The following is a 22,497-nucleotide window of genomic DNA, read 5'->3' as shown; positions in this document are numbered from 1 at the left end:
CTGTGTAGAGGGTCCGCTCCGGATTTTCCAGTGGAACACCCTTCAGATCCAGCCTGCTGGAAAAAGGCTTCTTCAATAGTGAATAGACAAACGTGCTCCAAGTTTGTGTCATCAGATACCAGCCACAAAGTAGCAGGATTCAAAGAGGTTGTTAGCTTTAAACTTACATAGTCCAGTTGCAGTAATACCGCTTGATATTGGACAAAAGTCCATATTGCATGAATTTATTTACCAAACTCTCTAATCCAGTTTTTGCTTCCATTTTCATAGGATGTTGGTGTTTATCTTACTGGTTTGGCGTTCTGTTTTAATTCTACCTTTATTGGTGTGGTGTTAACTTTCCCCAGTATTTCAGTTGCCAATAGCAACAAAAATACAGCATCCAGGATTTCTTTGGAGGTTTCTGGTTCACTTCATCATTCCCCTTGCAGCAGCCAATTTGCACCTTCCAGCCATTTTCCAATGGGATATGCAACTGAATGGAATTCTCAGAAACCATTATTTAGACATATAGTTTACTAAATAAATCCCAACCTAAGAGAGGTATAGGGCATTCCGGCATATACAAGAACTCAAGCGTTAAAGCTTTACTTCCAATTTGACATTCAAAAATGGCCTTAATTCCCTCTAAGTAACCCCAACAACCAGCATATTAAATTTACTGAGAGGCCCCTTGCAACTAGTTACTACAGACTTAGTTGCTCCTGTGTCTATCAAGGAATCTACAGTTTCATCCCCCAGCTTTATTGGAACCAGGGGATCTGATTCCAATCTGATTCCAGTTTGAACCCCTGGAATCTGGGGATGCCTCTAAGCTCACCCCCAGTCCCCTTGATTCTGTATCATAATTTTCTAGCAGTAACAAATCTACGGGGGGGGGGGGGGGGGAGGCCCCCTTTTGTTGATGTCTGTGTCTGCCCTTTTAATAATGAACAGTCAGCTTCCCCGTGCCCCTTCTGACAGCAGGCACACTGATTGACCCCTATGGGGGTTGCCACAGGACATGGTGTGAATCCCCAACCTTGACTCCTACCTCTAAAATTTCCTCCTTTACCTCTGTTTCCCTCCACTACAGCAGCTGCCAGCAAATTAGCTTGACGTTTTCGATCTCTATTTATTTTCTTTTTGCTTCTTCGTTTCTATTCCATCCCTACTACGATATACTTTATGTGCAATTTCAGCCAACGGAGAAGTGGTCAACCCTTCAGCCCCGTCTACTTTCTCTAATTACTTACGAATATCAGGAACTGACTGTCCAATAAAAAGCATGTTGAACATCATTCTACTGTTTGGATTCTCCAGATCCAGATCTGCTCATTTCCTTGCAGCCTCACACAGCCTTTCCCTACTTCACATGCCACACAACATTTTGACTTCTTTTCTCCAGTTTCTGCTAGGACATATATTCCATTTGGATCAGTATTCAGCAGCTTACATTTCTTTCTTATCTCATAATCATTACATAGATTACATTACACAAATCAGTCTATGGTACTTCATCCCATTTTTTGAATCTCCTGCAAAACAACATCAATTGCAATGTAGTATTGTAATTTAACGTTCTGTTTTCAGGCCAATTCTCCTCATCCTCCAATGTATACATCGGCCACCACTGAGTGCAGTATCGTTTCAGATTTTCTTTTGTCATGGGGTCTCCCTCAAACTTATTCCAATGGGTAATGGTGCATCCTAAAGGGGTACAGGGTGATATTTCGGTAGAGGAACCAGTTCCCATTTTATAATAATTTTCCAGCACAAAACTCTTTATCCAAGCCTGCATACTCTCAGCTGGAGTTCATCAACTCACCACAACTATGTGTACCAGTCCTTTTAACCTCCTACCACAATCCTGTGGAGCAACTGATGTAGAAATTAATTTTCTAAAAAATCAAAATCAAACAAATTCAGACAAACAAACTTTAGAATTTATACTTATTCAATACAACATCTCGATTTTAGCATCACCCCTTAGAGACACTTACAGCCCAGCGAGGGAGAGGAATCCATGGAGCCCCCGACCACCAGGAACGCTGGGGTCCGACCGTTCCACCTGCCCGCTGCCGGCAGCTGGGCACTCCGGGCAAGGATCTTGGAGAGGTCCCAGCTGGGTCACCAGGGCTCTTGTTGCTAAGGTGGGGGTCGGTTCCCAGTGTGCAAGGAGCAGCCTCACACACCGAGGGGAGGTACCATGTTATTGCAGACTTGCCCAAGCCTGGATGCTAGCAAACGGAGCCAGCGCGCCGCAGTGCATAGTTACAAATGTTATATACAAAATCTTACTGCACTTTCCCTGCCCAGAGGGCAGGTCCATATAGATGATCCATTTGCCTATCCATCCATACATTTGCATCCATATAAATGACACAGTTGCATATCCATCACCTAACTTACCTTGCTGCTCGGCATGCTCTCTGAGGAAGGGTCTTTTAGTGGGCCCGGGTCTTCGCCTTAGGGCGTGTGATTTTTGGTATTACAAAGGGGATAGGTCACTTCTAGGACAAGGCTGAAGACCATGAGAGCTCATTAATCAGAATTTAACACAAACGGCGCAGTCGAAGTTCTAAGGCTTATGTTGCAAAGACAGAACATTCTTTGTTTTGCCTTTCCCAAGGCTGACTCCCTGGATGAGAAGTCCCTTCATTTGCCATTCCTGACAACTCTAGAGGGTCGGCCTGACCCAAGCTTTGTGCACTTACAGTTAAACACTAAATCAGAGTTTAGCACCACATCAGAGATCAAGAATTCGGGAGTTTAGAGAGCACCTTCAGCATCACTCCCGTGCTGCCACCTTTCGTGTCTCAGTGTTGGGTTGGCCCAGGCAGAAACAGGGATGGGTTCAGTGCTCCCAAGCCTCTCTGAGCACAGGGTCACGCTGCCACCAGCTCTGCACACTGCCCATGGCCACAGCAGGCTGGGATTTCATCTTCTTACCCAACTTTGTGGTTTGGTCTCGCCCTAGGGTTGTTCTGCAAGAGAAAGTCTCTACCTGATAACCTCAGCGTTGCTCTGGCTGTGCAGCACATGGGAGTACGGTGCTGGGCTCTGGTGCTGCAGGAGGACACAGAGAAATAAACAGCAACACACAGGCAGGAAGACAAACTGCTGTTTATTCAAGATATTATCCAGGGAAGGTGGGGATCAACCACAACCGAGACAAACCCCCTGCGGTGTGTTTCCCAAGGGCCAGGGCAGTGGTAACTCCTGCCCGTAGCGGCTCCACAGCGTGCCAGGGTGCTCTGGGAAACCGCTTGGCTCTGTGCAGCAGTAATTTCATAAACCAGTGCCAGCATGTCCAGTTTACCAGAATATGCCCAGCTCCCTCCTCCTGTTGATGTCCCTCTTCAGCTGGCAGAGCGTGCACATGGGGCAGCACATGATGGCGGTGCAGTCATCCAGAATGGAGCCCTGTGGAGTGAGGGACATTGTGTGAACAAACCCTTGCCACATCAGCTTTTACGGGAAAAATAGGAAAAAATTCCTGGTTTTCATCATCAGTGCCCCTGGACAGCTCAACCCTGGCCACGCAGCACAGTGCCACTCGTGCCCAGTGGGGACCTGGATGAGAGCTCACAGCATGGATGTGGATGCGTTCCTGTGGCATCCCTTGCTCCCCGCCTGTGCAGCTGCCCATGCAACTCCTGGCCACCACTTTCCCCCTCAGGCACTCCTTTCTGCTCCTTGAGCCCCCTCCACAGCACCCAGCTGGTGGCTGCCACTGCCAACGGGACAGCCCCTGCGGGTGGTCACTCACCGGGATGTTGTATCTGGTGCGGTACAGCGTCCTCATGGCCACGCTGGTCCCGCACAGGCAGCACTCGTTCATGTCCCTGGCCACTTGGCACCCCAGGCACGGGAAGCAGAAGGCTCCGCAAATACCTGCGGGACGGAGAGAAGACACAGAGGTGCCAAGAAAGAGGAAAGGGGGGAAAGCCAGCTGGGGTTGCCGCTGTAGGAGCCGTGGCTCTTGACCTCAAGAGCTGCTCCACCGCTGGTACCCACAGAAGTGGGGTTTGCAGCAGGGGTGATGCCACAGAAGGAGCGGGGAAAACAGCAGCAACACACTGTGAGCCAGCACGGGGAGCAAGGGGCGCGTAGGTACTCACACACGCCACAGTCAGAGCAGCAGTCCAGCAGTCCCGTCTGCCACTTGCCTGCCTGTGGGGCAACCAAAATCTGTGGCTGGACTGTGACCACGTGGTGAGAGGCCATTGCCAGCGCAGGGTCGGGTCCCTCCAGGTAGTTTGTGGTCTGGAAGGAAAAGCCACCAGAGAAGGATGCTGCAGGTGTTTCTGAAGTGGGTGACTTGCTCAGGCTGCTGAATTCAAAGATGGAGAGGGCAGCACAGGTCCCTGAGGGGTCCCTGCTGCCAGGGCACTGCCACCCCCACCACAAAGGGGGGGCACAGCTCTGCCAGGTGCTGACACTGTCTGTCGTGGCAAAGCGCTCCCCAAAAGCGGCCCCCCACCAAAGGCAGCAGCACCTCATCCCCCTGCCTGTGCAAGCAAAATGCCTCTGTGAAAACAGAATCCTTCTGCTTCAGAGCCTCACTACTTCAATTCAACCCTGTCTTCTCATACTCGGTTCATCTTGCATCATTATCTGCTTAATATGGTGAGGTTTTTTACACTTACAGTGTCAGAAAGCCACTACAGCTCAACCCCAGCTTTCCTGAGCTCTCATCAGCCACCTTAATTTTGTTCCCTGAGCATCTCAGCCTTTTTGCCTCCCCCTCTCCCTTCCTTCTGCTTTTCTGGGCAGTTTTCAAGGCAGCATCCTTGTCTCTTTGCATCGCCTTAAGCTCAGTCACCAATACCCATCCTTCCCTCGCTTACCTGTCTATGCCAGTGCCTCCTCCTCCTCTTCCTTGGTTCCCTGGGGCCACCGCGCACCCTGGAGCCCACTCCTGCCCATCCTACCCCAGGGAGGGGCTGCAGCCTGCAGCAGAGCTCCTGCTCTGCAGCACTGCCCCCAAACCCACCTGAGCCATTTAACAACTCCACCTGCACCTCCACCTGGGACCCCTTCCCTCCCTGCAAGACACGGCACCACCCTCTGCCGTTCTCATTTCAGCTTTGGAGCTTTAATTCAAGAATAACATAAAGTCAATAAAACCGAATGTGCTCCCACAGGAGGCCCCACACGGACACGCTCCCTGCCCTGTGGCCGAGCGAGGTGCCACTCCGTTAAGCAGCGTGGGGGTGGGATGCGAGGGCTCCCACGCTCCTGCAGCTGCGAGGGCTCTCTCCTCGCTGCTCCCAGCGCACAGCCACAAATCCTCAGCCAAGGAAGCATCAGCGGGAAAGCAGCCTGAACGCCGGACCCTCTGCCTGGGGGTCACTACTCCCCTTTGCCCGGGAGGGCTCCCCAGGGAGGTCCTCTCCAGCCACCACGTCCCTGCACAGCCCGTAGGCGTTTCCGCAATGGGCGTTTAACGGAGCGCCTTCGCACGGCTGGTGCCCCGCCTGCCCCCGCCCGACTCCGGCGGGTTTGTCTGGCCGGTCTGGGTGCCAGGGGGGAGGTGTGTGGCTGCCAAGCAGCCCTCCCCTCCGTGCCCCGGGACTCCCTGCCCCTGTGTGACAAGGGAGCGGCAGTCTCAGCATGGTGGGAGGAACAAAAAGAAAAAACAGGGAAACATTTACATTTTTAAGAAAGGGATGGTGGCATTAATAATTCATGGGATTGTTTTCACACCAGAATTACACGGTTACACAAGTATTACACACAAGGAATATGATGGAATAAGTATGTTACTATGTCCAGCACTCAGATGATGCCATCAAGCGCATTACCTGCATCCAACACCAAAGAGATACAGGCTGTGGCGTTGCATTTTTATTGACTATTGCCAAGAGGTGGCAAAGGGATTGGTGGCTCTGCTAGCCATTCCTGCAGCTCCCCAGCATTTACAGAATGGCCCAGGCACATCTCTGCTATCAGACACAGCCTGCTGCCATATAGCTGACCCTTGATGCCTGGTAGTACACAGAGAGGAAAGGGCATGTTGAATTCTGCTGTAAGAGAAAGCTTGTAAAAAGCCTCCAAGCGATTTGCTCGTTACTTTTTTGCAGGCAGCAGAAGCATGGCTGAGCTGACCCCATCTGAGACACTGGTATCTGCTCCCATGAGGTGATGACCGGCCTCGAAGGAGGAACCGACAGCTGGCGGGATTGCCTCAGTCACCTGTGCCAAGGGTTAGAAGGCAGAGGTGTTTCTCTGCAGGAGGATTAGGGGCAGGATCCCACCAGCCTCCCACGACAAAGGAGATGCTCCCCCACCACCAGATAGCAAGATTAATAGCAGCACACAGTGAAAATGCAGCTGAGCAGTGCTCATTGCCCCACAGGCACACTGTGCCCTTTGCAGGCAGGGCTGAGCATGGACTTGCCCCTCCTCTCCCCAAGTACAAGCGCGGTGCATCCCTGCGTGGATGGAGGCTGTGGTGTGGAACAGGCAGCTGCCTGGAGAAGCCTCCACCACACGATCATCCCTTGAGTGCCCCCAAATCTACAGCTCCATGGCACCACCAGTGCCGTTGGAATGGCTGATAAGAATAAAACAGATCCTGAGGTCCACACAGCCACATTTCACCGATAACCAGGGTCACAGAGCTGCATTTTGTTACGTACGGGCACATGCACAAACAAACAATACAGTGAAGGTTGCTGTGCTTTACCTCTGCTGCCCACTCCTATCGAGATGCCTGCCAGCAGCACTCAACATGCTGTGCTTTAGCTCTGAAGTAATTTTGCAGGTAGAAAACCTCACCTCCGTTCTCCAGCAACACCACTTCAGCCACAAGCAATTTCCATAGTTCTGTATCACAGTGCTTGATGAAGTAAAGCCGAGCCGTACGTACCTACCGAGCCACCCTTGTCCCAGGAGACGCCTGACTTTTTCCTGGATCTCAGCCTTTATGTGCTCTGGGTGCTCCCTGGCAAACAACCTTTGCACCCCCTGACTCAGAGACCAGATGCCAGCTTAGGTGCTGCTTTGCATAATCGCGGCTTCCCTGCAGAAGGCTGCTGGCTGCAACCTTGCTGCTGCTTCAGCCAGGCTCCTTCTGCCCCTCCCGCCTTTCCCCACCTGCATCCCACTGGCCCAGAGCCCCGGTGGGACACTGCGCTGTTGGTAGCAGTTTTCAGAGAAGGATGGTTTCCTTTCAGGCTCCTGCTCTGCCTTAAGCGACCTGCTGCTGGAGGTGCAGTGCCTTCCCTTCGTTAAACCTGAGCATCAGCAAACACCGACAAAATCGTACCGCTTTGTGCTGGGATTAGGCGGCAGCATGGTGTTTCTCTCTCCCCCTCTCTGCTTTCCTGGCCTTTACCTCTCTTAGGCTGAAAAATGCAGTTTTCTGTATTTCCAGGGATCATCCACAGAATTGTCTGGTCTGTCTGGGGCTTAGGCAGGTGGGAGTGCCGCCGCACGGAGCCACCCCACAGCGTTGACAGAGCCTCCGCTGCCCCTTATCGGGTCTGTGGTGAAGGTGAAGGCAGAAAGGCAAACCCCCCCCCCCCATATTTTCCTCAGAGAAAGAGAAGCTGGAGGAGATTTGTAGGGATCAAAAATCCTTTAGCATCTCTCCAAGAGTGAGGGAGAGAGGCTGGATGTAACGACTGCCTTTGGATGGAGAGCATACCACTAACAGCGCAGCACCCGCAGGCGTGCTCTGCCTGCCCGTGGCCAGGTGGCCAGGAGGCAGTGGCGCTGGCCCACGGAGAAGACTTGGCCAACCCACAACCCAACCAGGTCTTTAATCACAGGAGAGTGGGAGTTCTTGTTGGAGGTCCCCAAGGGAGCACGTCTCTGCAATGCAAGAAGTGGGCTGGTGCCAGGCAGCCAAAAATCCCGGTGGCTTTATGTTCAGAGAGGTAGGTGTGATCAGCAGCACCAGGCAGCCACTTGGGCCACTGCAGCAGGGACAGCTCTGCGCTTAGTGGCCTGCAGCCATCACCTACCTGCAGGAAGCCCAGAAGTCACTTTTCCGAGTCTTACAACTTGCATGAGCAACATCGACTCCTCCCGCCTATCAAACATCCTTTCTAAAAGCTGAGCAAGTATCAAAACACTAGTGAGAACCTCCCTCTGCAGCGGGCGCAGGGAAATCTTAGCTGCACGAGGGGCTGCTGAGATGGACAGAGCAGGAGAAGGACGGCTGCTCTCAGGTGGTGCAAAAGTAACACATACACAGGCAGGAAGACAAATTCTGCTGTTTATTCATATTACCCAGGGAAGGGGGAGTCAACCGCAAAGACAACCCCCCCGCGGGGTGTTTTCCCAAGGGCCAGGGCAGCAGTGACTCCTGCCCGCAGCGGCTCGGCAGGGTGCAGCGAGGATGGCAGCATCTGCAAGGGGACAGGAGAGGAGGGTCAGGAAGCATGGCCGTTCCTCGCCACACCGTGTGTCCCCAGTCCTGCCCCCACAGTCCTACACAAGGTTCCCAGCAACGTTTCGCTGTGGGACAGGTCACTCTTGTCACCTGCCCATGGCCATTTCCCCAGGGCAGCAACCCTGTGCCTTAGGTCAGGTGTCGGCAGGAGGGACCCCAGGAAGCTGCTCGGCTGCGTGAGGCAGCAGCTTGACAAACCAGTGTCAGCACACCCAGCTTACCAGAATATGCCTATCTCCCTCCTCCGGTTGATGTCTCTCTTAATTTGGCAGACGGAGCACACGGGGCACCACAGGGTGATACAGAAGTCAGAGCAAATGGACCCCTGTTAGGAAGAAATTGGTTAGCGATGGAGGCTCCCCAAAAGCCACATTTCAGCCAAGGAATGTTAATTACATTCCACTCTGTGCCCTTTGTTTCCTGGCTGGCTGCAGCATCCTGAGCAGCAGGCAGTAAAAACTGGGGGTGGGGGGTGGGGGTGTTGAACCCACAGCCAGGGGAAAGGAGGGGGAAAGCCCTCTCTGCAGGCTGCAGGTAGCTATGTATCTTTCAGCATCTGAGGTTGAGACCTGGGCGGGGAAATGCACACAAAAAGAGTCAGTTTGGGTAAACTGGACTTGGGCCACCATGATTTGCACTAGGGACGGCACTAGCCCACCATGGGAAGAAACCACTTCACATATGTACAGTGTGTGAATGTCCACCTTTCTCCTGCATCTGATTACAGGTGTTTATCTGTTCAACTGACTTAATCTGTTCTTTAGTCTGCCCACCTTTATCTCAAATCTTTCCCATCTTTCAGAGCTTGGGGATGTCACGGGGAAGCAGTGGCTGAGGCTCTGCGAGCCGCTGTGGCTGGCGGCAGCTGGCGGCAGGCCATGTGCTCCCGGTGCGGGGTGCGGGGAAGGAGCTGTGTCTTGATTAACGCTTGTTGTTGGACACCAGCCCAGGGATCAGTATGGCCAAGGGCATTCCAACCACTGTCCTGCGCTCCTGACATCAGTCGGGATATGAAAGTGAAACTCAGGGCGAGCGGGGAGTGCTGCTGCCCCACACCCATCACTGATGTGGGGAGAGAGAGGGGGGACTCGGGGGCACCTTGACTTTGAACCTCACAGCACAGTGAGGGAGCAGGTTAACCACTCACCGGGATGTTGTATCTGGTGCGGTACAGCGTCCTCATGGCCACGCTGGTCCCGCACAGGCAGCACTCGTTCATGTCCCCGGCCACTTGGCACCCCAGGCAGGGGAAGCAGAACATCCCACAGCAGCCTGGCAGGGGGAGAGATGCAGCAGCCGGTGAGGCTCTTGCCTGCCAGCCCGGCACCGACAGCACTGCCGACCCCAGCAGCAGGGGCCAGGAAAGTGGCCCGAGAGGGCTTGGGACCAAGTGCAGCACATTACTGCAGCTGAGGGATGGGACCACCCGAGGCACTTACAGACGCCGCAGTCGGTGCAGCAGTCCATCAGCCCTGTCTGCCAAACGTTCCTTGAGGCAGCAGGCATGGACATGCTGTACTGCGGCTGCACTGTCACGACGGACGGCAAGGCCATTCTTCGTTGCTCTTCTGAAAGAGACAGGAGGGGAAGGGGACAGCTGGTGAAAAAAATGCGGTCGATCTTATCCCCCACTGAGCTAGTCACCATTGATTGCTCTTCAGCAGGCAGCCTTTCGCCCAGCTCCCCTGCTGCTGCTGGAGGTGATAGAGCATAACCATCTTCCCTGCACTTGTGTCATTTCAAGGTGTTTGCATTTTATCCAGCCTTCAAAACACATCAGGTCATTGATGTTTCCCACTCCAGCCCAGAAAGGCTTCACTAGCGCTTAAACGATTTCCCTTGTGCCAAGCAGGGTTGGGCAGCGAGCCCCAGCTAAAGCCAGTGACTCGGGCATTGCAGTTGTTGAACTTGGTCTACTTTACACAAGATTACATATTTTATACATGATTGCTTCAGCACGGCTACAAAGCGTGCAGGAAGGTGATACCACATTTCCTCGTAAGGAAGCCAGGCTCCACAGCAGGGGGGTACAGTAGAAAACAAGTATCTCCGGTTTCTCATCACCGAGAGCCAGAAAGGCAGGAACCCAACAGTACGTCCCAAGCCTGAATCCCGCTCCTTGCCTGCCCATGATTAAGCAAGGTTGAGAAGGTTAAGCAACCTTGAGTAGCAGTAAGGCTCGGGGCTAAAAAAACCCAACAACAAACCTCCAAATATCTATGCTTCTATTCTTCCAGCCAAGTAAAAGACAGCACAAAACATTCTGAAATAACAATTAAAAACAAGTTTTGGCCTGAGTTCAAGTTCTTCTATGCACAAATAGATGAAAGGAGCAGGGGGAAAAAAAATAATCGATAAACTTCCTGCTCACATTTGTTGAGGCTTTTTGGTACAAATCAGGGTAGGGTGTTTTTTTTCATATTAGAAACAGCAGCTTGGCAAAAGCAGAAACCGAGCTGCGGGGTGGCCAGGCTCCTCCCCATCCCGCTCCGCTCCTCAGCTCAGAAGCCAGAACAGAAACTAAAACCAAGTGAGCAATGCTTGGAGGGGGGGGGGGGGGGGGTGGTGGGACGACGACACCACCGCGATGATGACCCTAATCTCATTCCTTTGGGGCAACACAGACTCCTCCAGAAATCCCACTCCCAGCTTTACCCGGCAGCACACGCCAGCCTGCAAGCCCGGTGCGAATGCAGCCAGAGGCAGCATCCTGTGTGTGTCCAGAGGGAAACTGGGAGCGTGCGATGCCTCCCAGTGCTTCCCTCCACCACCCCACCGCAATGCTGCTGGCACATGGTAAATCTCTACTTTCTACTCTTTTACAAATGCACAGCATTCTGCATATGGATAGTATTCTCATGCTTCTCTCTTAACCGCAAGCATTAATGAAGAGGCTGTAACATAAAGGTGCTTGTCACCAGCAGCACGCCCCATAAAAAAGGACAGTAAATATACAGATGGGGCAGCAATGCATAAAAGTGACTGACATCCAAGGTTCTGGCATGCCAGCAGCTCCATCCAGCACATCCTTAGAGCCTACCAGTAAACACATAAAGCTAAGCAGCCTTACTGAGAGGAATTCGGTCTTGAGCACCCAGGTAGGCAAGAAAGAGCCCAATTTAAACAGCAAAGGACCAGCCAGATTCCTTTAATACAGTTACACAATTCTGGTAGCAGGAGAAAGCAGCAAAGAAGTAATAACCTCTCCATAATCCAGCTTTTATGCACAGCTTTTTAAAAGCATCCCCCTTCCCAAAGCAGCATTTACCATCTATTTTGCTTTAAATTACATGCTGAGCAGAAGGAAAAAAAAAATTAAAATCTCTGCTTTTGCACTTTTACCCCACTCTTCCCATCCTAGTAAGTTTTTACTATTTCCGTGCTTTAAAAGAACTAACCTTGTGGTGAGCAGCTTCTGTCGGTGCAGGCTTCCTTGCTGGCTGTGACCATGCACAGAGAGACTCTGGGGAAGATGAAACGAAACTTTCTGTTGGAGGCTTTTATTGGAGCCAGTGAGCAAGCTTTACGGTGGGAGGTAACTGTAGGGGGAGGTCGGGAGCGGTGCCCTGTCCTTATGGCTGCAGGCCTAACACATGTGCAGAGCATGTTTTTAATTCTTTTTCCGTTTTCCCAGAACTAAATGATAGACTGGCATTTATCTTTTAAAAACATGGTTGCATGCATATTGTCTTATTTCCTTAACTCTGTGTGCACGTGGTTGTTGTTCAGGGGAGAACAGCACTGAATAATTGATGTGCATTTGTTGGGATAGATGTTATTCCAAAATTTTTCCCCAAAGCAGCAGCATACTTCTTGGATCTCAGAGCAGGCTACATGAAGAACACCTCAGGGTGCTTTTCTTCAAGGGCTTGTGCAGACCTTTCACAACCAGGCTTGGGCGATGGTGGGTGGGCAGCGTGGCAGTGGAAGGGGGCTGTGGCAGGGGGTCCTATGGGGCCGAAACGTCCCTGTGGTGCCCAGCACAGACCCAGCCCGTGGTGCTGGGGCTAAACAGGATGCTCTCAGCCAAGTCCAGCCACAGCTGAACCCACCGCCATCAGGAGTGGCTCCCTGTGGGTCAGCAACCTGTGGGATGACACTGTGATGGGGGGAAGCCCCAGCCCCGACTGTCCTCCTCCACTTTCATTCAGCCCCAGGTAAGGAGGCAGCAGGACAGCATGGTACCTTTGCTTTTAATCCCTTCCATCTGCAGCAAGTGTGCTCCCTGCTCCTTCTTAGGGGTGCATTTGCATTTTCATTTCTGAATTAGTAAATACACCCCACGTGGAGGCTACAATAACCAAGCTGATGTCCCTAAGACATGATTCCCCATGTCACAAGCCATGTAGCCCAGCTACTGTAAAATTAACTGCCCTGGTGGGATGAGGAGGAGAATCAGAAAAAAGGTAAAACTTGTGGGTTGAGATAACAATTTAATAATTGAAATGTAACAGTAATCATGTTAGTAATAGTAGTAGCAATATAATGATGAAAAGGAGAGAGAAAGAGAGAGGAATAAAACCCAAGGGAAAAATAACAAGTGATGTACAATAGTTGCTCCCCACCCGCTAAGCGATGCCCACCCAGTCTCCCAGCAGCACTCAGTGCCTCCCAGCCAGCTCCCACCAGTTTACATACTGAGCGTGACATTCTGTGGCACAAAATATCCCTTTGGCTGGCTGGGCTCAGCTGTCCTGGCTCTGCTCCCTTCCAGCTTCTTGTGCCCCTCCTCACTGGCACAGCATGGGAAACTTGGAAAGTCCTTGATTCAGAGTAAGCACCACTTAGCAACAACTTCACATCAGTGTGTTATCAACATTATTCTCACACTAAATCCAAAACACAGCACTGTACCAGGTACTAAGAAGAAATTTAACTCTATCCCAGCTGAAAGCAGGACAATGCCCCAAATATTTAACTGCTCATGCCCTGTGCAAGTCACTGACAGTTTTGGATGCATGGCCACAGTTTGTGGAGAAGCTGTGACACCAGGACAGCAGGTCTTGTTTCCCAAAATGACACACAGACACAGAGTGGGTCTGAGCGGCCACTTGCCGGGAAGCGATGTAAGTTAAAGCATCCTGCATGAAGTGCTGATTCTGCATTTTCCTTCTGTCTCACCAAGGACAAGAACAGAAGAAGGAGAAGTTCAGGTTAAAGTGCAATTTGCCAGCTTTGTCAAGAGGCCAGTATTTATTTAGGTGGAGCCTTTTTACCAAAAGTGCTGACGAGATTATGGTAAATCATGTGATATGTGAAATGCTCCCCTTGGCTTCCAACGGCTCCAAAGGATAACTGTGGCTGCCCCTGCTTTATTATGGGGCTGCCTGCCTGACCCCTGGCTCGACTGTACACTCTTCCTCCCCCACACACACCCCTAAAAAAAAAAAGCATTGCAAGAGGCTGAGGGAATTGAGGTTTGTAAAAAGTTGTAGTTTAGCAGGTATTTTCTAGAAGAGGAGATACCTGACATCCCAACAGCTAGCCAGACTAGGCTCATGCAAAATGCCAGCTAGCCTAGGAGTCTACTGGGGACGGAGGGAAACTGGAAACTGAAATGCATGGTTGGTATGGGAGATAACACATTAAGAAAAAGCTCATCAGCAACATTTAAAGTATTTTAATAGTCTGTCCTTTATTCAGAGCTGGAGTGACACTGACTGTCTGAGCAGCCAGGCCCTGCAAGGGCTATTCTTCTGTGGGAAAGCAGCCCACTCCCACTTGCAATCCTGATGCATCACAGTGTGACTGCCCTTTGTCACCCTGAGAAAACAGCATCGCCAACATCCACCTCAGCTCGTTCCCTTCACCTGGCATTTAGGTCAGACAAAAAGCCCTGCAAAAATCTCACCAGTGAAATCCAAACACAAACTCCTGAAACTTGCAGTGAGAACATCATCACCCTCACCCCGCGCCAGCCAGGAGCACTGGGTGACTCCCACTGCAGATGCCCTGGCTCCTGGCTGGAGCTCACCACGGGGACCAGCCGGGCTCTGCCAGTGACTGGTGGCCACAGGCCCTTTGCGTGTGGCTTCTCTGCGTCCATGAAGTGGCCCTGTGGGGAGATGGGCAGTCGGCTGCAGAGCACACCTCTCTTAGCCACAGCAAGACAACAAATAGCAAAACATCTCAATAGCTAGGAAGAAAGGAAACATACTAACAAAACCAAACCTGTAACGTCTTTTTCCACATGGTAAGAATAAAAATGATTTCCAAGGAGACAATGGAAAAACTTAGCTGAAATTAACATTCACCAATTAAATCTGTATTATGGTAAATGCCATTTCAATAAAGATTCAGGAGTACAGATTAAAAAACCTCCCTGACCACATTTTTGCTTTCTCTACAAAAAGCAAAGCATAAATTTCTCAGCCTACCATTGTCTTTTACAGAGAAGTGGCAACCAGACACTAGTTGATCCCAGTTTATGCTGATATCACCCGCGTGCAAACATTCCCACCTGTTCCGTGTACCATTTGAAACAACTCCATCACGCAGCTTAAAACACTACCACAGACGAGCAAAGCCACCTTCCCCAGCACGCTGCCTCGTGCTCCTTGTCACACCAACCCTGGCGTCTCCAGTGGCAAGGAGTGGGCTCATTTCCAGCGAGCCCACTGTGAGCTGGGGGGCTGCTTGGCAGAGGAGGGGGCCTGGGGGCCTCTCTCCAAAGCTCTGGTCTCACCAGTTCTTTCAAGAGGCAGAGTAACAACCTCAGGGCTTCAACCGGGTTTTGTTTCAGACACGGAGAAGGGCTCCAGTGGCTGAAACTGGTTTTTATTTCCAGATGCCTGGGCTGATTCAATGGAAGAGCACCTCTCCCCCGAACCCTGCCTTCTTCTCACAACTGGGAGTGACTCAGGTGAAAGGAAAACCCCTGCAGCTACAAAAGCTGGAGGAGAAAGGAGCTGAGCAAGCGCTAGGGGAAATTTTCATAGCCCTTAGAAATACGGCTGACAGTCAGGTCCACATCTCACCAAAACCAAAGCAACTGCAGGTGGTGCAAGGAGAGAGCTGTTCCCTGCCCACACCTGTGCATCCCTCGTCCCTCCCACACCAGGGACACGGCACACCCTGGAGTGGGTCCACCTAGCTGACTGGTCAGACAGAAAACAGCATTGGGGTTACGGCTGGGGGGTGCATTGCCACTGGGGTCCCTGGTCCTGCAGACACCCAAACACGAGGTCCGACACACAGTGGGGAGCTCACTGCCAGGGCCCAAGGGTGTCGCAGACTTTGCAGCAGCTTGCAGCCACAGTGCCCGAGACCTGAAGGAAAGTAGCAGAAGTGGTTTCACATCCACATCTGGTCACACGCAGGCTTGGGCAAAGGTTTGTCACAAGATGCTTCACGCAGCCTGGCTGAGCTTCTGCTTCCTGTGCTTACCGTCTTGTTTTTTCTCACCATCCTTTCAGCAGTGCCACCCTTCTTCCAGGCCACTTCACCTACAGGACAATGCCTTCTGGGAATCAAACTTTATCTCAGGAGCTCAGGAAGTAAAGAACATAAGGTAAAAATCAACAACCAAATCAACCCTCTTGTAACTGGAGTAGTCCAACTTGTTTGTTTTGCTCCTTCATTAATACCCGAACTCAAAAATTCACAGACTTGCACCTGCGCACAAGCAGAAGAGCTACCAGAAGCTGCAAGTGCAGGTCTTCCTGTCCCCATCCTTGTCCCCAGGCAGTGCTGGGAAGCAGAAGAACCTCAGCTCTTGGGCCAGCTCCAGAGGCTTTTTTGGATAAGCTGACCTGTGCCTCCCTCCCAGCCTGGATGTGCGCTCTGTGCCATTTCTATGGCCTCCCAGGAGTGTCACCCCAAGCTGACAGCTGCTGCCACCACGTTGCAGGGGACAATGGACCTTACCTTCTCGTGCCCCTTGTGTCCAGCACACGTGATGCCCTTGCTTTAACCTGATGGCGCTGTGAGGAGCAGCACGTTAGCCCAACAGGAGCAGGAGCTGACCGAACAGCACACATGATGCACCACAAAGTTAATCCAACATTAACCAAGGTATTGGCAAAATGACCTCCAACACGCTTTGCAACAGAATTTGACTTGCGATAAGCGCTTTTTAAATGTATTATGTTACTTAGCAGAATGAGTTATTCTTTTGATTCCAAAGGGCCTTTACTACTGAATAACAGATGCTTTTTAAGACAGATGGGAGAAGGCAATGTGTGTTCAACTGAGGGGGATTGTAGAAGAATGTCTGCAGAAGCATGGCCTTAGAATCTCTGAAGATCTGCACAATCCAGGCCTGGTATTAGAATAGGCCTGCAATCAGAATTGTGCTGAAGTTGCTGTGCTGAAGTTAAGGAGAAAGGTGGCCTTGAGCTATTCTTGAGTCCTGAGACCAAGTAATTACGTTGTGCCAACAGGCCGTGGCTGTAACAAGCTACAGCTGCTGGGAAAGCAGGTGCAGGGCCAAGAAAGATAGGGACCGGTACGGGAAAATAGGGAGTAACAAACTACAAGGCTGAAGCACAGCAACACATTAGCTACGTGGATAGAATGCTTATTTTAGTCATGATAATTAGGGGGTGAGAACCGCGCGCGTTTAGAGACTACTAACCAGTTATATTTCTGCTCTACAAATATGCATGTGTATCGGTTCTATGTAAGTAGTGTTAGAAACTGATAAAGTTGAGCAAGGTGCATAACTCATATTGAGCGTCTTCTTGACTCCGGCGAACCCTTCTTCCAACAGGGGATGATGTGCAAGAGGGGGAAGCCGCGTGGCTCTGCACCTGCTGCGGACACATGACAAGTTGTATTTGGAGGAGAGCTTTGCTCGCCTTCAGTTGGATGGCAGCCTTGTTTCTCCCCTCTGTGTGCACGTGATGCCTCTTGTGGACGATGGCATTTCTTCCCTGTGATTTCATCAACCCGGCACCCAACATGCTGAAGTTCTGAGGCCTGAGCAACAAGCCCTGAGCCAAAGCTGACCTCTAGATGAACCCACCAACCAAATGTTATATATATATATATATATATATATATTTAGTATCTGATCATTAGAAAAATATGCATAATGATTACTGAACTCTCTATGATCACTACTGAAAGATGTAGCTTAGATAAAATACAATCATCACTGAAGACACAGAGCATCCTTCCTTGCTTAGAAGCAGGTAGTCAAGGCCATGAAACCCGATATCTGGCCCAGTTTGCAAACTGGCGGTTAAAATCAAGTAGATACAGGGAACTCCGTTGGTTCCTCCCTGTCCTGGTTTCAGCTGGGATGGAATTAACTTTCTTCTTAGTGGCTAGTACAGTGCTGTGTTTTGGCTCTGATGTGAGAACAATGTTGATGACACACTGATGGTTTTAGTTGTTGCTGGGTAATGTTATATACTAAGTCAATACTTTTTTGGTTTCTCAGGCTCTGCCAGCCAGAGGGCTGGAGGGGCACAAGAAGTTGGGAGGGGACACAGCCAGGACAGGTGACATGAACTAGCCAAAGAGGTATTCCATATCATGGGACATCATGCTGGGTATATAAACTTGGGGGGATCATTGCCTGGGGACTGGCTGGCCGGGTGATGAGCAGCTGTGCTGTGCATCACTTGTTTTCCTTTCTCCCTGTTCCTTTGGATTTTATCCTTTCCCCCACCTTTCCATTATAATTGTTACTCTTATTATTATTGTTGTTCTTACCTTTTTATTCTGTTTAAATTATTAAATTGTTCTTATCTCAACCCTTGTTTCCAATTCTCCTTCCCACCCCTCCAGGTGTGGGGGAGTGGACAAGCAGCTGCATGGTGCTTGGTTGCCAGCCGGGCTTAAACCATGACACTGGCCAGGCTTCGGTGGGATCTAAGAGAGTGAAACCAGATGCTTCTGCATTTTAAATTATGTGAGCTTGTTTATTCAACAGCATAAAAGCTCTTACAGTGACTTTGGAGACCTCACCTGCAAGCAGATGCACTGCGTAGGACCTCCCAATTGTTGGGAAAGGTTCGCCAAATCCTCGCTGTAACCAGGGCTCCCCAGTAACTGTGGATCTGGGTGATGGTGAAGTATTAGAGCAATTGCTGACATGTCTTTCTAAACCACTATAGTCTGTCATATGCAGTAGTGATTAGGTGCATTGCCTTGTCTTGTTTTATTCTTGCTGTATTACTTCACTTACTATTTTATTGTTTTAAATGTAAGTGAAGATCAGTTCACTTCTTTACCTTGGTGTCTGTATCCTTGGTGCTGACCCCATCTATTGGCAAAACATGTTTACCCTGATAGCCTCTTATGGTGGCTTCCTATGTGTTTCAAGTCCAGTTTGCTGAATCACATTCTGATTACCCTGGCATAAATAAATCTGCACTAAGCAGCTCGAACTCTTGAGGGAAACTTCTTGGTCCCCCTCTGCACTGCCACTGATTTCTTGAGCAAGGTCTGAAGGCAGCAGATACAACAATCACTGCCTTTGCACCTACTCCGTAGTGGATGGCTTCCTTGCGCAGATGTTCCAACGTCTCAGAGGACCCCTGACAGCACAGCAGCTCAACTGGTTGCCAGGTCATGCTGGTGGCAGGCCACCTGTGGAGAGTACCCTCACCAGATGAAGCACCAGCAAGCGACGAACCTGTGGGTGCCAAAGTTGAGCAACCCCGTCTTAATCAACTTTTTGCCTGGGAGAGGAGGTATGCACCGTGACACCAGACATCCCGCCTGTCCTTTACCCTGCCAAAAGCAACCTCAGCCCCATCAGCCTCACGGATGACCTGCGCTCATGCAGCCTTGGCTTTCTGCCCTGGCTCTTGCCCTCATGCAGGAAGGAGACAGGAGACCTCCCAGCTCCTCTGCCTGACAGGTAACGGTCAGCGTGACACTTCTTCCAGCGACCTGCCAAATCTTCCATTTTTTGCACTACTGCACCCACTGTGTGGTGTCATGCATGCAGAAGTCAGGGGAAAAAGAAAAGCATCGTGCAAATTATTTAAGGTCCCTTCCAATCAATGCTTAAATAAAGCAGAACAGTAATGCAGGTATTGCCAAAACATATATTATGGTATACATAAAGCCTGTGCTTTCCTTCATTTTTCTCTCAAATACTTTTATTTCCATTTATGTGTTTCCTGAAAAAGTGATTAATAGTGTGACAGCATTCGATGGAAAATAAACTCTGATGAAGCCAGAAAATATATGGCCATGCTACAGCAAGACAGCCAACACAAAATGCACATAGGTCTTTCTATTAAGCAACCACTTCACATTCTCGAAGTTTCTCCTCAAAACAGTCCCCTCGTTCTGTGCATGTGCTGTTGCCTGTAGGGTTAACTTGAAGATAAAATTATTTCCCTTCCATATACTTTTCATTCAGAGCTGAACAATACTTTGACACCAGTCCAAGAAAACAAACAAAAGTACTGTGGAATGGCATGCAGTTTCTTTCCCCCGGCCCTCTCAGCTTGTTACTAACTTGGTTCTGTTCCTTTATGCAGTTGAAGCAACATATTTTATATTAAGCGTTTCTCCTCTTTACCTGTCATATCCAAGAAGCTCTGCAATTTGGAGGAAGTGCTAGTGTGAACATTTAGGGGTGGGTTTGGTTTTCTTTTATTCTTCATTAGGGTAAGGATTTCCACTCACTCTTCCAGAAATTCAAGCTGTATTTTTAAAAGTTTGAACTTGGCATTTGAACAGTATTTTTCATTGTTGGTTTTGTTTTGTTTTGTTTTTTATTTATATCAGACCTCTTCCTGCTTAGCTCAGACAAAACCATGTGTGTACAGCTGCCTGGCCAGGGATAAGGGGAGGGTGGTTTTATTTTTAAACACCACCATCCAGGAAAAGAAAAATGCTGTAAAACCAACGAGGTTTTTTGCTGTTTCCTTTGTAATTCTGGTACTGTACCTAGCACACACCATGTTAAAATTTGCTCTGGCCTTTTGCCTTCATCACAAACTACAGGGAGGCACTGCAGGGAACTCCCCCCCCCTCCCCCATACGCCAAGAGCCTTCAGCTAATACTGAAACTTCACATTATCCATGGCCGGTTAACAGCCGCATTTTTTCTTGTTAGCTTTGTTTTGAAGCTTAAACAGCTCTCTCCTGATATTTGCACTGTGATGTGTTTAGAAACTAATGGCCCTTTCCCTGCTTTCACCAAAAGGAAAAAAAAAAAAAGCAGTACCCACAAAATATATTCTCCTGCTTCTGTTTACCAGTCCTTCCTCACAGTGGTTGTGCTTTCAGCTAACCACAATGCCATGCTGGTACAGGCGATGGGTTATCTTGACTTTCAGCCAGCTTTTTAGTGACTCCCGGTCACAGGATGCTCTGATCTTTCCACAAACTGACACACCTTTCTGACTTTGAGCCAAGCCCCCTCTTTGTTCCCAAGCCAGGCTACCAGTGGCCGTCACTATGCTTGACCTACTGACCTGGTGACCTCCTGCAGCTGGACTGCCTTCCAGCCACGCTGGCTGTCCCATGCCCTCTGTCCCATGCTGTCTGCCCACCACAGCTCCTGAGCTAGGTGCCTGCAGTGCACACTTTCCTGAAATTAGAGGGAGAGAAAAATCTGACCTGCTTACATTCATGATACCACATTTACCAAGAAATATACAAATAGCAAAATGCAGGGACATTTGCCTTGGATGACCTTATGGTGAATCCCTCCCCCTGGCAAAGGCGAGTGTGAAAGCTCCTGTGTGCCACTGCCCCAAGAGGGCTTCTGAGTCAAAGATCCATCCCCACTCTGAAGGGCAGCCAATGCCTTGGGAACCCCTCCCCGTACCTCTGCAGGACTCTAAATACATACCGCTACTCCTGGGCAACAAGCTGGTGTTGTTCTGATGTACTTTTCTATGAAGTGCAATGGGAGCACAAAAAGGCAAGTGTTTGTGTTGGTTACGGAGTTTTCTGTTTCACCAAGCATCTGCTGGCATTTCACGTTGCTTTTGCAAGGCACATTTGACCTTCCTGCTGCCTCCAAAAGCATTTGTTATCTCAAGAGCCTGTGGAGGAACATTGGAAAAGGAAGGGGAGGAGAAATGCAACATTTGGCGTTGGAGGAGAATCTTCCAGCAGACGTTGCTTATTTGTGCAAAAGCACACTAGCTAATAATGAAGCTGTTGCTCAGAAATAGGTATATTTGAGAATTTTTTAACAGACTGTATCTAAATACAGCAGATAAGAGTCTTTCTGAAGATTTGGAATAGAATAGCTTGGGAATGGAAGGAGAAGATATGCATATGTACCTGCCAGCAGATACAAACAGGGTTTTAGCTAGAAAGCAGTTCAGCCTTTGTCTCTTTTGCACTTAAAAACACACTTACTTCTGTGTTTTAATCACAAAATGCTCAAGCAGATAACTCAGTATCTGCTCAGTATTATAGCCTAGAACCTAAACCTTTCTTCAGTTTTCAGGCAATGAACCTGAAATACAGCTATGGTATATCTTTGTAAAATGCATTTCCAGATGAGTTTGGAAACACTCCACAGAAAACATGCAATAATTTTCAAAAAAGATCTGCTGTGACCAAAGCCACTGACTCATCATATGTTTTCTCATTTCCCTGCAACAGGAACTTCTTCACCGGTTCACCATCATCAGTAACGCAAAACTAGTTAGCGAACCCTGAACACACAGCTCTGGACTGCAATGTCTCTCAGACATATAGGTTTAAATAACCTTAAAATATGATACCCATCTTCAGAGTTAGAGCAGTACGCAGCCTAGTTTTTGGTGCGACTGCACAGTTGTGCCCCACCACTCAAGGAGCAGAGCAGACATCAGGAAGGGTTGTTGGAATACCATAACGAGTTTGGCAACCACCAAACCACAGCCCCACAGGCAGGCATATGCAAAGCTACCTGTGGAGAAAACTGTGTTTGCATTGCCTACCAGTATGTAAACTGAAGTCAACTCCACCGTATCATTTTCGTAGAACAGGCGTGTCTGCTGCACCTTCCACAGAAATTAGTTACAGAATGTGCCACAGAAGATCTTTGACACCATGAGTCTAAGAAAAGGTTAACTACTGTGCAAATCATGTAACTGAGAGAGCATAAGCCAGTCAAAAACATGAATGGTTTGGAGCAATGTAATGGTTAGCTTGTAGTTGATATTTTTATTGTTTATAGGCAGCCTCCTATAAAAAAG

General features: G+C 49.7%; 2 protein-coding genes and 1 long non-coding RNA gene across 7 annotated transcripts; 1 reads left to right on the top strand and 2 right to left on the bottom strand.

Annotated features, from left to right (window-relative positions):
* Window positions 1-1,113: 1,113 nt before the first annotated feature.
* On the bottom strand, window positions 1,114-8,044 carry LOC308055915 (placenta-specific gene 8 protein-like). Of its 4 annotated transcripts, none has more exons than XM_080370541.1 (4): window positions 4,833-8,044; window positions 4,104-4,248; window positions 3,752-3,876; window positions 1,114-3,405 (listed from the first exon to the last, which is right to left on the bottom strand). In XM_080370541.1, exons 2-4 carry the CDS (start codon window positions 4,207-4,209, stop codon window positions 3,298-3,300), a joined length of 339 nt encoding a protein of 112 aa, XP_080226667.1. In that variant the 5' UTR covers window positions 4,210-4,248; window positions 4,833-8,044; the 3' UTR covers window positions 1,114-3,297. The 4 variants fall into 4 exon arrangements, with proteins under 4 accessions (XP_080226667.1, XP_080226666.1, XP_080226668.1 ...); XM_080370540.1 differs by having other exon boundaries at window positions 4,979-8,044; XM_080370542.1 differs by having other exon boundaries at window positions 7,256-8,044.
* Window positions 8,045-8,191: 147 nt separating this feature from the next.
* Window positions 8,192-11,942, bottom strand: LOC308056078 (placenta-specific gene 8 protein-like; the record flags this gene model as incomplete). 2 transcript variants are annotated; one of them, XM_080370902.1, is made up of 5 exons in its annotated part: window positions 11,785-11,942; window positions 9,826-9,954; window positions 9,534-9,658; window positions 8,608-8,711; window positions 8,192-8,342 (listed from the first exon to the last, which is right to left on the bottom strand). In XM_080370902.1, coding segments are annotated over exons 1-5 (411 nt in total). In that variant the 5' UTR covers window positions 11,837-11,942. The 2 variants fall into 2 exon arrangements, with proteins under 2 accessions (XP_080227028.1, XP_080227027.1); XM_080370901.1 differs by lacking the exon at window positions 8,192-8,342 and having other exon boundaries at window positions 8,604-8,711.
* Window positions 9,961-18,087, top strand: LOC308056379. Its single transcript, XR_013924804.1, has 2 exons — window positions 9,961-11,182; window positions 15,174-18,087. It is a non-coding gene; the product is annotated as an uncharacterized lncRNA (long non-coding RNA).
* Window positions 18,088-22,497: the final 4,410 nt, after the last annotated feature.

Source organism: Falco punctatus (genome assembly GCF_963210335.1).
Source record: "Falco punctatus genome assembly, chromosome: 1".
Lineage (NCBI taxonomy): Eukaryota > Metazoa > Chordata > Aves > Falconiformes > Falconidae > Falco > Falco punctatus.
Note: the sequence above shows the minus strand (reverse complement) of the source record. Positions and strands in the feature narration are given on the sequence as shown.